At 53.1% G+C, this 13,746-nt stretch overlaps 5 protein-coding genes across 5 annotated transcripts; 3 read left to right on the plus strand and 2 right to left on the minus strand.

The window, feature by feature from the left end:
- Window positions 1-2,243: 2,243 nt before the first annotated feature.
- Window positions 2,244-2,627, plus strand: J4E84_005754 (uncharacterized protein; the record flags this gene model as incomplete). The annotated part of the gene is made up of 1 exon (XM_049388347.1): window positions 2,244-2,627. The coding sequence occupies one exon, from the start codon at window positions 2,244-2,246 to the stop codon at window positions 2,625-2,627; it is 384 nt and encodes a 127-aa protein (XP_049243892.1).
- An 887-nt stretch (window positions 2,628-3,514) lies between these two features.
- Window positions 3,515-5,911, minus strand: J4E84_005755 (uncharacterized protein; the record flags this gene model as incomplete). The annotated part of the gene is made up of 2 exons (XM_049388348.1): window positions 3,515-5,596; window positions 5,648-5,911. The coding sequence occupies 2 exons, from the start codon at window positions 5,909-5,911 to the stop codon at window positions 3,515-3,517; spliced, it is 2,346 nt and encodes a 781-aa protein (XP_049243893.1).
- A 1,425-nt stretch (window positions 5,912-7,336) lies between these two features.
- Window positions 7,337-8,377, plus strand: J4E84_005756 (uncharacterized protein; the record flags this gene model as incomplete). Its single annotated transcript, XM_049388349.1, has 1 exon — window positions 7,337-8,377. One exon carries the CDS (start codon window positions 7,337-7,339, stop codon window positions 8,375-8,377), a length of 1,041 nt encoding a protein of 346 aa, XP_049243894.1.
- A 148-nt stretch (window positions 8,378-8,525) lies between these two features.
- J4E84_005757 (uncharacterized protein) lies at window positions 8,526-9,878 on the minus strand (the record flags this gene model as incomplete). The annotated part of the gene is made up of 2 exons (XM_049388350.1): window positions 8,526-9,496; window positions 9,545-9,878. 2 exons carry the CDS (start codon window positions 9,876-9,878, stop codon window positions 8,526-8,528), a joined length of 1,305 nt encoding a protein of 434 aa, XP_049243895.1.
- Window positions 9,879-10,416: 538 nt separating this feature from the next.
- Window positions 10,417-13,114, plus strand: J4E84_005758 (uncharacterized protein; the record flags this gene model as incomplete). Its single annotated transcript, XM_049388351.1, has 3 exons — window positions 10,417-10,515; window positions 10,566-11,005; window positions 11,056-13,114. The coding sequence occupies 3 exons, from the start codon at window positions 10,417-10,419 to the stop codon at window positions 13,112-13,114; spliced, it is 2,598 nt and encodes an 865-aa protein (XP_049243896.1).
- Between the last annotated feature and the right edge of the window lie 632 nt (window positions 13,115-13,746).

Here is a 13,746-nt window from a genome sequence, read left to right on the forward strand (position 1 = left end):
GATCAAGCTGGCTTGGTGTGGGTTCGGCAACACGTCGAGCCAAAACGGGATGGTTCAGGATGGCGTACGATACGGAGTCTGTTGCATGAACGTCTGGAATGATTGGATACGTAAGCGGCCGGCATCAACCCAACACGCAACCATGATGTGGAATTCATGGTTCGGTTGGGAATGGGGATACGGCCTGTAATGGTGTAATGGCGGTGGAGTTAACTTTTGGCATTGCATAGCGTCGGCGTTGAGCGATTGATCAAATCACCTTAGATATTACTATCACGAAGCTTCATATCTTTCCCAATAGTGCGCACTTCCATCACTCCGTCGACTCCTACACGAGGCATACGAGAGCCGTTTGTATTAGGTCACAACATAGCTCGCGAGACGTCTGGTACGCTACTCAACGTGCATCGTGAACACACATACAATAGTCTCTTCGTCCAAGCCCAACCGTACCATGGTTCAAAAAATAACCCGACAGCATGAACAGACGCAGGTGACAGACGCTAATTGTACCTTCCGTCGGTCGGCATTGGAAGGCATAATAACCAGTCCCTTGCTTACAGCTGGTTATGAGCTTCTTCCGTCTCTTCTAGACCCGACAAGGACCACGCGATTATAGCGCACTATGATATAGGATCGCCCCGCACCTCGACGAATGTTGCATGCAGACCTGAAACGTTGATCTGCTCCTCGCCGATGAGCTCTTACCTGATGTGCGTTCAAGTGTGGTGTGTACCAGACACCCTCACGTCACCAACAGTGAGCACAATGCATACCTATCTTTGGCTCGCCACCCACAAGTTCCAGCGTTGACACACCACACTGTAGCATCACACGGGAGCATCACAACCGCGTCTGCATTTGTTGAACGTCCGATGCGTCTGAAACGCTGGTCTGCCGTTAGACAGCTGGGCGAACCGCGCCATGCCGCATCGGGATACGCTCGCCTGTCGCAGATTCTCGCATCACACACGCAGCACCCGGTCTCGAGACAGGCCGGTTGAGCATGGAGACACTGCGAGCTTCAAGTGCTGGGTAATGCCTACTTATGGGCTGGCGGGCTGCAAGCAAGAAACAACAGCCAGGGTGATTCACGTCTGAAGCGGCCGAACTGGGAGCGGCTCGTCACCGGCTCCAGGTTCGTGGGCGAGCGGAAAGCCCTCCGATCATCGTGCCTGTTCAACAAGTTTATGGCTTGGACGTGATGGTGGACACCTCCCTGGCGAGACGATGCAGAGCGCCGGGCGATGATGACAACAAAGCAGCCAGAACGCGTCGTGTCGGGCGCAAAAGCAACACCACCAACGTCCATGTCAACAAAAACATAGCCACTAGCAGTTCGCCGACGTAAGAATAGCACCGGACAGCCCTCACAATCTTGTGTGAAGCCACCAACGAAGTCGACAAAATGACGAAGCTCCACAGTGTAATGAGGATGATCCCCCGACTACCCACTGCCACCTAATCTCTTATCGATTGCAGGCAGCTCTCTGAAATGAAGCCATGCAATCATTCCGCGGGCACTCCCAATGGGCCGCCAGTCGACGACTCCCGCTCGCTTGTTTCCAGACGGGTGATCAAACGAGGCTCGACCCCTCAATTCACGCGTTCCTGACAGGGATGTCCGCTGCAGCAGTCCCATGTCCTACCTTCCAGGGTTTTAGCCTTCTGGGACGTAACACGCACTGGCACAGAGAAGTGCCAACATGCGACACGCATGCTTAAGGATGCGCCATCGTCCGCCTGTTTTTCTCGACTAAAACTAACAGGAATAGGTTTTCTTCCTTCTTCATTCCATCTTCCCGACTCCTCCTCCTCCTTTTAACTTACCTTCGCTTTTCAGACTGTGCGCGAAGTGTCTTTGACCACCACGCACTACTTGTCTCCCAATCTACATTCATATATACCCTTTGAACAGAGTTGATCTCCCCTTTGCAACTTCTTTCACTTCTACCATTCTTCTGATTCGCAAGCCGATCAACAAGACCCAACACTCGTTGTCCTATCACATCCCTACGAACTTCCATTCCTTACATTACCCTCCTTCGTAAGGACAGCTGGATCTTTCTATTCGAAACATCCCTCATTTACAATCGGACCCCGACAAACACTCCGCGTCTCTATCCGCTCAAACAATACCGGGAAGCTACATCATAGCAACCGTCACCTGAGAAAAGCAATTCCACCATCTCCAACCTCAACTCCGACGTAACAACCACCACCTCACCACAACACCATCCAAAATGCCCTCCCCAAGCCGCACCAACCGCTTCCAATCCTTCACCCCCCTGCGCAGCACATCCGGCTCCCTCCGCCGCCTCAAGACCGCCTTCAGCCCCACCCGCAACTCTCTGCGCTCAGCCTCCCCTTCCTCAATCTTCACCACCAGCACCACATCGCCGCTGACGCGCAACTCGTCGCCACACAGCCACCGCTCCTCCGGCTCCTCCATCCGCCAACTCCTCGCCGTGCGCCGCAAGCCCAGCGTCTACGAGTTCGAAATGGAAGAGGAGAAGCATCTATTCGAGACCGAACTCGATGTCCTCGAGCCGAGACCGAGTATGGGTCGCGGCGCGAGTGAGGTGCATGTTGTGGGCATCTTTGAGGTGTTGGATGGGAAGTGCTAGTGCTAGATGCATACGACTTTGTTTGTTGCTGGCGCTTGTTGATTGATTGGGTTATGCTTGAACATGTTTACGACTGAACTGTTTGATGGGGCGTTTTTCATCTTCCCACACGTCTTTGTGGAAGGTTTGGCTTTTGCGATTTAGATTGGGTATGCACGGTGACGTGTCAATGGCGTTGATTCTTGGGGTTCCTTTTCTACACGTCTCGTCTGAGAGCGTGTGTATGCTGGATTGGGTTTGCGGCTTTCTTATACCCCAATGGACTGGATTGGACTGGGGGGTGCTTTACCACACGGCAGATATTATGGAATATGATCACATCTTTCTTTCAACATGAACATCTACTTTCTACTTTGCAATTTTGCGCATTTGAAATCTGTTGTTGTGACGCTCGTGCGAAGTATGCAAGTGAGGCTATGAGAGTTGGGAGCGTTGGGCCTTCATGCGGTGTTAGCTCAAAGCTTATGGGCTGTCAATGGCGAGACTATGGGCAGCCTCGCAGTTTCGGATATTGGGTAGAGGTACTAGCGGGCTTGTCGGGCAACGTGCTTGCAGAATGTAACATGATGTATGTGTGCCCTTAGAGCAGAGCTTAAATATTGGGTACAAGCCCGAGAAATAAGATTCTTGGTACCTGACGCGAGGAATCGTTTGGTGGTCACGAGTTCGGTATATCCGTCGATAGATGAGCACGATTTACATGATCACGAGTTGAACTAGTTGAGGTGTATCATAGTATTGACATTCACTCTCCAAAAGCAGTCTCATAATATGTATCTGCCTGCCGTGCAATTCCCAACGCCACGCCAATGCATACCAACCCTCCACCATTCCCCTAATCATATCAAAACACAGGCTTAGACCAAAGTGTCTACCCCCAAAATCGCTTAGTGTATACCATTGACAGGCTGTTGCAAGTTGTCCAACTCTTCCTTTCGCTTCCTATACAGCTCCTGTGCTTCCCTCTCCCTCTTAGTAACGAACTGAACTTCCTCGCGCAGGCTCTCCAGTCTGCGTGCAATACCATCTTGCTCGCTGTATTGTGCCGTTCTCGCAGTGTTTAAATCGTCTCTGGCACGCTCGAGTGCTGAGAATGCGCCGCTGATCTTCTCCCGTAGTAGATTTGATCGTTTGATGTATCCGGCGTGGTGTGTAGTTAATCGCTTCTCGATCTTGTTCGCACGTTCCGCGGCTTCAATGATGGACTCCTGTGCGTTGTCGAAGGCTTCGACGAGCAGTTGGTGTTCATCGATCTCGTCTTCCTCGTAGCCAGCGATGCCGGGCAGCATTGCGGAACCGTGAAGCGTGGTCCAAGAACTGTCGAGCTCGGCGTGGAAGGCCTTCTTGTCCTTGTCTGAGGTCATGGCAAGTTCAAGGGCGAGCTCCATCTTGGCATTTCGGAGAGCATCATCGGTCATGGAATCGAGACGTGTTACTGAACCAGTTACTCGGCCATCACCGAACTTCTGGACGTCGTTCGCGATGAGCTTAGCCATCTCGATTTCGACTTCGCGTTCGACAGGGTCAGAGAGGTCCAACGCGCGCTTCATCATGACATCAATGTCGACCAGCGATGGCCTTGGAAGGAACTTCTGCACGACTTGACTTTGCCTGCCGAAGTCTGCGGCTTCCTGGGCTTCGCGTGCTTCACGAATTTTTCGGTCGCGCTCAGCAGCGTCTTCTTCGCTGACTTCGACTTCCATATGATCTGCCTGCTCTTCGGGAAGCTCAAACTCCCAGCTCTCTTCTTTGGGTTTTGGCAGCGCAGCAAGCCTGCTCTTCAGGTCTTGCCGCTTTGCTTGCTCCCTCAACTTGATATCGCGGGGTGTTTGGCCAACAAGTTGCATGCCACTCTCCTCTCCGTTGAGGCGAAGGGTATCGCGTGGTGTTCGCATGGGTGTCGCTCCCGGTCCCTGGCGCATAGGTGTTTCTCCAGCTCCGCCATTGGCTTGCCGGAAAGGTGTTGCCATGGGGTTTGGTGTCACAATCTGGTGTCGTGAAGCGGGTCCTGATAGCGAGGCGGGTGCTTCGTCGTCTACGAGATCTGGGTTGTCGCCACCTAGCAAAGCAGATTGGGTCTCTGTTCGCATCCGAGCATTCCGCACTTCATTTGCGACGTAGTCCTCCTCCTTGGGAGCCATGGGCGTGCGAATGGGTGTGTTGCCAATCATGTTCGAGTAGTTCCCGATCAGGCCCTGTGTTGCGATGTTGTCGCTGCTGCCCGCAGTAATTGCGCGCTGTCCAGTGGTTCCCATCTTGACAATATCTTCCAACTCAGCCTCTCCAACTTGCGGCGCTGGAAGCACGAGACCGCGTCGCTTGCTGCTCTGTTCTGCTTCCCGTATCCTCTGCGCTTGTGCGGCCTTAGCATACGACGCTGCAAGACCTCCTGACTTCTCATCTTTCTTCTTCTTCCTGTCACCTCCTCCGTCTTCCTGCGATTCCATCTTCCTCTTGTTCGCAAGCTGTTGCTTTCGCGGATCGAAGGCCTCTCGTTGTTGTTCGTTGCGGTCGATTTCTTCTGTGGTGTCGAAGAAGCCGGCGGGGACTTCCTTCTCGAGCGGTACGTCGGCGTTGTAGTCGATGTGGTTGCCCTTCTTGGGAGTAATCTTGATGTTGATACCGGCAGCTTTCAGCTCTCGCCGCTTCTGGAGCAAGGCAAGCCTTCTTGATTCCTCAAGTTGGCGCTCGCGGGCCTTCCGCTTGGCCTTCTTACCGCTGACGTTTGCCAGACGCGCACGCGCCTCTGACAGCATCTCCTTGTCTTCCTCGTCGATATCGACCGCATCGGGTCTCGCAGGTCGGCTCTCGGCGTAGGCGTCGACTTCTCCGGGGCGAAGACGACGTACATCGTCTGCTGAAGGAGCGGCTGAATCTCCACCCTCCGGACCCGCCAGTCCAAGATCGCCAGACTCCCTCGCTTCTTGTTCGTCCAACAGCTTTTGGTAGCGTTCGAGACATTGAGTAGCCTGCGGAAAGTTAGCATAGTACTGAAAAAAGGGATATTCGCGACAGCGTACCGTTCGTCCAACAATGGGCGCAATAGTCCTCCATTGGGTGGGGAGGAGTTTGGCCATGGTCAGGAGCTTCTCATCCTCCTCTCTCGACCAGTCCGTCTTCCGGATAGCGGGGTCGATCCAGTTGGTCCAGCGCGACTTGCATTGCTTCGCGCTCTTCTTGGACAGCAGCGAGGCGCATCGCGACCACTGGTTCAGCCCATACTTGCTGATGGCGGCCTTCAAGACCTCGTCCTCGACGTTGGACCAGGAAGATGTGACGACCATTTTGGATGGCTTCCGGGGGGTATCGTGGGTTGGCGCGCGTGTCGTGAGCGATGGTATCCTCGATCGCGAAACTGAAAATGGGCTGCAGCCACTAGCGTCTTGGCAGTCGCAAGCACCGCGTGGGAACAGCAAAGTGAAGTCCGGATAGCCTGCAGAACGACCAGGAGTTGAGACCAGCGCTTAGTGATGTTAATGCGTGGTTTTCCTCTCGAGGGAAGTCCTCAGAGCGATCCACATAATGCAGTCGCGGCGCAGGCACCAGACTTTCACGTGTGCCAGACGACCGCGGTCACAGTGACGTAAATCCATCATCTCCATCTTCCCCATAGTCCTGTTGCTACGATTTCACTACACACCCTCTTAGCCACATATTCCCGCCACGATGATATCTCTACGGCAGATCCCGAGGCGCGTTCCCATTCTTTCTCTCACCACGTCTTCCTCAAGAGCGTCCTGCCGACAAAATTTACCTTCAGTCACCTACAACAACAGAAATTATTCCGATGCGAGCTCCAATACCTCCACTCCAGTGGAAGTTGATACTCAAAATGTCGATGCCAAGTTTTCCGATGAGACAAAGCCCAAGAAAAAGACACAGGCTGAGCTCGACGCCGAGGTGATGGCAAAGCTGCAAGGACATGACAGCGAGGGAGGAGAAGCCGGAATCGAATATGAAGATGGAAAGCCAGCCTCGATGAAGAGAAGCGTGAAGAACAACATGTTTCGATACATATGAGCATGCAATCTTCGAGGTTTTGCCGAATAAAATCAACCTTTGATAAGGTGTATGTCTCCGTGCAATACACTTTACATTCCGATACACTAACGTTAGTAGATACGGTATCAACGTATACCACGGCGAAGTTTCCAGAACAGGAGACATCCTGAGCGGTTGAGAAACTGCTATGCTTTTGCTACAGTGCATGATGTTCTAAACGAAGAGCTCCACGCGAGTAGCACAATCAACGCAAGCGGACATCGTCCAAGCAACCATTGTCTGCCGATCCAGAGTCCCGAGAGACTTGTGCACAACCCTACTATAGATCCAAGTAGCCCAGTAATCACTCCGCTTGAAATACATAAGAAAAGTTTTGTGCTCTCTTTCGTTGTAGAAAGGGAAGTTGCAAGAACTTTGTAGTTATGGTTACATATATCGAGTCTGATAGCTGGCGCCTTCGAACGTGGTGAGTGAAAATACGCTAAGGTGGACTATTTCGGTAGCATCTATCGCTGGGACATGTGTACCATAAGTTGTGTGATGGCTTGGATGCAAGTTGCCAGCCGGAATATTTGCATACGTCATGAGTTACCAACCTACCAACACCACTACTCACGCCAACTCATCAACACAAACAACCCGCAACTATACAGTTGGCCATCCCCTATACCCACCACATTGAGGTTCCAATCTACTGACAACCCACCATGGAGCACTTCGCCCCTCACCCCTCCTCACAATTCGAGGGCTACTACTCCAAATTCGACCTCGCATCTGGCTCGCACATCGCTCTCATAATATGCTCCGTTCCCGGTGCGAAATCACGCCCACACATGGTCTCCTTCACATACTACCCCTCATCAGGCCATCCAATCTTCCAGCGCGAGCATTTTGTCAACAACATCGAGCGCGTGACCACCAATGAGAAGACCAAAGCATTCGACCTACGCGTACCAGGTATGGGAGTGATGAGCACAGAGGGCAACGGGCGCACAAGCTACAAGTTTGCCGCCGAAGATGGAAGTTGGTCGCTCTCAGCGCAATGCGAGGAGGACTACATGCCATGGAGGCAAGACAAGAGCACGCCTGAAGGATGGATGATCAACCTCCCCTTCCCACTCCACTGGCACGTTCATTCTCTCTGCTCCCCAGCTACATTCACCCTCGACATACCCGCTCTAGGCGAGGCTTTCCCAGCGCAAGACAGAAAAAGCCATGCGACGATCCACCAAGAGAAGAACTGGGCTAACAGCTTCCCCGACGCACACATGTGGGTGCAAGCCTGGGACAACGAAGAAAAACGCGGCATCTGCCTTGCCGGCGGGAAGATCATGTACAACACCGCCTACATGCTTGGATACCGATCCCCATCCCTCAACCTAGACTTCGTACCTCCATTCTCAGTCTCGTATCTCAACCTTCTCAGCCCCTTCATGAGCGCCACGAATGACTGGGACACCCGCACTTTCTCGCTATCCGTGTCGAATTACACACTCAAATTGGAACTCAAGGCACATGCGCCGAAGGAGCAGGGTTGGTTTGGGCTTGCGAGTCCGTTTCCTGATGGTCATCGGGCGAACTTTTGTAGGGAGAGTTTTATTGCGACGATTGAGGCGAGGATATGGGAGAGGGAGGGGTGGTGGCCGTGGAGTGCGTGGAAGGAGGTTAAGACGGAGAGGTGGGAGGGGGCGAGTTTGGAGTTTGCGGGGTGTTATTATCCGGAGAGGGGGGAGAGTAAGGAAGACTGAAGACGTATGAGTTGAGGTGTATGAAATAGTGATAGAATTGATGTGAAGGTGCTAGGAAAAGTTAACTCATGCAAATATCTACAATACATGGGCCAGGCAGATGGATTCTGAAGGCATCTTGCCAACTACATCCCAATCAGTCTAATATTCAAAGCTTCGACGACTTCCTCTCCCTCGGCTTAATCAAAGCATTCAACTCCTCGACAAACCGTCCCGGCAACACACTCCTCTCCACGCCCTGCTTCCCATCCCATTCCTCCTCCGTCTTGCGTTCCCAATCCCAATACCTCTTCATCTCCTTACCTACCCATTTGCTAATATGATCCGCACTCTCCTCCACCTTCTCCATGGGGATCAAATGCCCAGCATCTTGCACCATGACATTCGCCACGCGTCCTTCAGCGCGTCCGCCACTGCCGCCAACACCGGACCCAGTCAGACGCATTTTATCCTCGATGACGGCCTTATCAACAGTGAGGTTAGAGTGTTCGCCGAAAATGTAGAACACCGATGGCCGGAGTGAAGGTAGCTGGTTGAAGACGATGGTGCTTTCGCCCCGGTAGAAGGGCGTCTGGGGTTCACTAGTTGGCGTGATATCCGCATGCGTCCTCCGGTTCAACTTCGGGTTGCTCAATGTGAATTCCGCAGAGGACGGCTCCTTGTCTCCTGGTCTTGCGGTGAAGTTTGGGCGTAGAAAAGTCATGACTTCCTGGTGCTTGGTTGTCGTCAGAGTTACCTCGGGTGTCTTCGCGTCGGGAAACAACTTTGTTGGTGCGTCTCGTAAACCGTACTGCACCCAGAGATCAAGGACTCGTGGATCCCACGTTTGGTAGAATTTGCTCTTGCCGAAACTCTTGGCTGCTTCTTCGCGTGAGGGCCAGCGCTCGCGTCGTCGGGATGATGCGGCGGCTGGGCCGACGTTGCCGTTTAAGGAGACTTTGCCTTGGATGACGGGGTCGATGAGGATTAGTGTCTCGAGGAGACGGGGGTGCAGCAGTGCGAGGTTGGCGAGTTGGCAGCCGCCCATGCTGTGGCCTACGCCGATTATAGGGCGAGGCATCTGGTCGCGGAAGATGTTTACCATATTGAGTAGATCTCTGCTGTGATCAAGCCATGCCGCTACGTAGAATTAGCGTATCAATCGCGCAGTTGGAGACATGTACATACGGTCATTGCCTAGCTTATCTTCGTTCAGAACGCTGCTCATGCCTTGGTGCACGACATCTGCTATCCAGATCCCTCTGATCCCGAAACCATGTTGCTGACACCTCTTCAGGAGCTCATCCCACAGTGGCTCGTACAGCTCTTTCGGGAATCCATTCGCATGCGCTGCGATGATGGTGATGTCTCCAGATTTCGGGCTCGTGTTGTTGAGAGGTGTGTATTGCTTGACGGCGAGATGTAGGACTTCTTCTTGCTTCGTCGATGTGGAGCGTGGGAAGCTACGGATATGTGATGCTTCTACCTTGTGCTCATCTATACGAAAGTGCTTTGAAGACATGTTCCTGCTGACTGCGGCCGAGATATAACGAGATGACGGATGATCGGACGGTCGGACAATCGGATAATCGGACGACGAATATACCTAGGTATGCAGGTCAAAATGTTATAAATGTTGTACGTGTTCAGCGAGATGGTAGGAAGGAATGATTCGCTTAGATCACAGAAAGGCGCCTATGCTTCTAGGTGTCGTGATTAGCAGCCGGCATCTGGGGAATGCCGAGGTCCATCACGGCTTCTGTTCTCCCCACAGAACCTCCACATAGGAGTGCCAAAGAGATACTCGCGCTTGAAAGTTATTCCGAAGGGACATTGAACATACGCGCACTTCTATCGGACTGCAAAAAGACACTAGTCTAGGCAGGACTCCGCCGTCATGACGGATCCAGCGTCGAAGTGTTTTGGTGGGGCGTCACGTGGGCCTTGACGCGTTCGTGCCTCCAAAGTTCGCGTGTAGCCGTGTCGCATCGCGCCTTCGATTCCAACAGCGACAGCGACCCACAGTCCACATATACAACACAATACCCTAATTCGCAGCCATGGAAGACACCACCATGCTGGAGGGCTCGCAGGGTCTATTCGAGGAGCTCAATTTCACGATATACCCCAACGGCCTCTCACCAGACCGTATGCGCCAGGTATGCGACGCGTCCAATCGATTTCGAAGTATTGCTAACCAGGAGCATAGATCGAAGATGCTATCACAGGCGCTCACGGTACAATCTTACCCTTCAATTTAACCAAAGGCCGCATAGACAACCTAGAAGAAATCAGCTACATTGTCTCGGAGACGGCCGACTTCCCCGACTACTACCGCGCCCTCGATCTCATGATACATGTCGTCAAGCCAACATGGATAGACGCGTCGCTCCAGTCCAACAAGGCCAAGAACCCGCGAACATACAGTCCCGATCCGGCACTCTTCATGAGCGAAGTAGTTATCTGCTGTGGGGACATACCGAGCGGTGACAAGGAAGCGATCGAGGGTGGTGTACTGGCACTGGGCGGGCAATTCGCACCGAGCCTCTCGAAATTCGTCACACATCTCATTGCACTGGATGTGAGCGAACCACGGTGTCAGCTCGCTATTAGCAAACGACTGCAATTGTCAATCGTGTTGCCCCACTGGTAGGTTTGAGTCGAGGGCATAATAGTTGAATTGATCTAACACCACACAGGTTCGACGACTGCCTCAAAGTTGGCCGTAGAATATCAGAGCGACCGTATACACTTCCCGATCCCGAGATCCTCGCCGACATGGAACCAGGCGCCATTCCTCCTACACGAGTGAGCCAGCACATTCGAGACGCAGCCACACCAGACCCTCAAAACGATCCAGTACCGCCGCCGCCTCACCTAGAGGCACCCCGCGCGATCAAGGCCTTCGATGGAAAGCGTGTCAAGCTTGGCGAGGATCTGAACATCAGCACCAAGCTCAGGAATATCATAACGGGCATGGTCAAGGCTGGAGGCGGCAGTGTGACCTCGAAGATCGATGATGCAGACATGTATGTTTGCAATTACCGGGAAGGTTCAGACTATGTCAAGGCATCGCAAGCGCGAAAAGACGTCGGGAACCTGGGCTGGCTGTACTACCTCATCACACACGGCATCTGGACAAACCCCATGCAGCGGATGATGCACTACCCGCGGCCAAGGGAAGGCATTCCGGGGTTCAACAAGTACAAAGTCAGCATATCCAGTTACACTGGCGAGGCCCGCATATACCTGGAAAACTTGATCAAGGCTACGGGTGCAGAGTTCACAAAGACTTTCAAGCAGGACAACACACATCTCATCGCTGCGCACAAAAACAGCGAGAAGTGCGAGGCTGCGGCGGAGTGGGGCGTGAACATTGTCAATCATCTGTGGCTAGAAGACAGCTACGCCAAGTGCAGGGAAATGCCGCTCACTGAGGGCCGTTACACATTCTTCCCAGCCCGGACCAACCTTGGAGAGGTCTTGGGTCAGACAGAAATCGATCGCGAGGCTACTGAGAAGATCTTCTTCTCAAAGCAAGTCAAACCCACAAAAGCCGTCAAAGCAGCACCGCAGACCAATGACGTGCCAGCATCGAGCGTACCACCGCGGCAAAGTGAACCTCCAGCACCTCGCAGTCCGCCTGCTGAGAAGCCCAAGCGGGCGAAATCCGGAGGCAATGCACAAACACCGCTGCCACCTCGGCGTACCGATGGCAAAGAGAATCAGACGCCTGGTAGTCGGGGAGCCAAAGATCGCGCATTGGCAAAAATGCACGACGCCGCGCCAGACATTGCACAGTTCGAGAAGGAGATGAAGCGCAAGGGTGGTGTCATTCACGGTGGACGACGACGGGCAGAAGATGAGATCGACGAGGGAACGAAGCAAGCAAAGGGCGGCCGTGAATCTGTCTCCAGCAAACGCTCCATCGATGAAGTCGACGATGATGACGAGACAGAAGACGAAGCCACAGAGATCCCAGCAAAGAACAAGCGAGCAAAGAAGGAGAAGCTTGCGCCCATCAAGTTCCGCATGCTAATCTCCAAGGACGAGCGATGGGCCAACAACCCCGAGAAGGAATCAAAAGACAAAGCCCGCCTTCGAGAGCTCGGCCTCTTCATCACCGACGACTTCAAGAAGGTAGACCTAGTCTGCGCCCCGCAACCCGTCCGAACGAAGAAGTTCATCGCAGCCCTAGCCTGCGCCCCCACCCTCGTATCAACCAGCTACCTCGACTTCGCGCTCAAGAACAACAAGCTCCCCCCGGCAGAAAAGCACCTCCTCCAAGCTAGAGACTTCGAAGAGGCCAACAACTTCCGGCTCTCCGAAGCCCTCTCGCGCGCCAAGCAGAACAAGCAGCGCCTCCTCAAAGGCTGGACCGTCTTCTGCACAGAGAAAGTCGGCGGCGGCTTCGAAACCTACAAAGACATTGTCGAAGTCAACGGCGGGAAATGCGTGCTCTGGAAGGGCAGACCGACAACCGTCTTCTCCGCGTCAAAACGTAAACTCGACCCTTCTGACAAGGAGGTCAGTCAGAACCAGGTTGAAGACGAAGGAGACGTGTTGTACCTCATCTCCGACGCCGACAAGAAGGAGTTTACCAATTGGACTAAATTCCGCGAGTTGGCTAAGCGTGAAAACATGGTTCCGCGCATTGTCAAGACGGAGTGGCTGCTTGCTGTCGCGATGACGCAGTATGTGCACTGGACTCCGGAGTGGGAGTTGAGTGAAGAGGTTGTTAATGCTGCGAAGAAGTAGGTCTTCGCTTGTCGCAACTGTTCAACGGCTGATGATGGGTTAATTCTGTATAGACTCGCTTCGTGCGGTCGCGATATGGATGCGGGTATCTGTATTGGTATGTTTTGAGCGGTTTATGTCATTGTTTTGTGTTGCATTGTTAGCGATAGGTTCATGGCATGGGCGCTGAAGTAGCGTGTATATCAAGGAAGCTTCACGTTGGCTCATTTACCGTATGCAAATGTTCCTGTCTCCGCCACGGTGATATCATGTGTGGCTGGGTATCCCCTTTTTTCCGTTCATTGTTACCAAGGCTAACATATCCCCTGTGGCACATTCTCTTGGCTCGGTCCGCGGGTGCGGTAACGCGTACGGCACAGTCGGGCCATGCAAGAGGTCTTTGTGGCACAGCGATCCCCTGTGTGAACTTCGCCGCTTATTGAACTGTGCCGTGGGTCTGTGTTTGGGCTGTTGATCGGCGATGCCGAGATCGCCTTGAAGATGGCTATTGAGTATGCGCCAGTGATGTAGAGGGTGTTTGTCCAGACGTGATCGGACGTGCTACTCTTTGGGATGTAATCCGGGTATGATATTTATGACATTGACCGTAAGGCGAAGTTCGTCGTGACGAGATTAACGAACTCTCAGCTGGC

This window comes from Alternaria hordeiaustralica (assembly GCF_023758085.1).
Source record: "Alternaria hordeiaustralica strain BMP 2776 chromosome Unknown scaffold_10, whole genome shotgun sequence".
Classification (NCBI taxonomy): domain Eukaryota; kingdom Fungi; phylum Ascomycota; class Dothideomycetes; order Pleosporales; family Pleosporaceae; genus Alternaria; species Alternaria hordeiaustralica.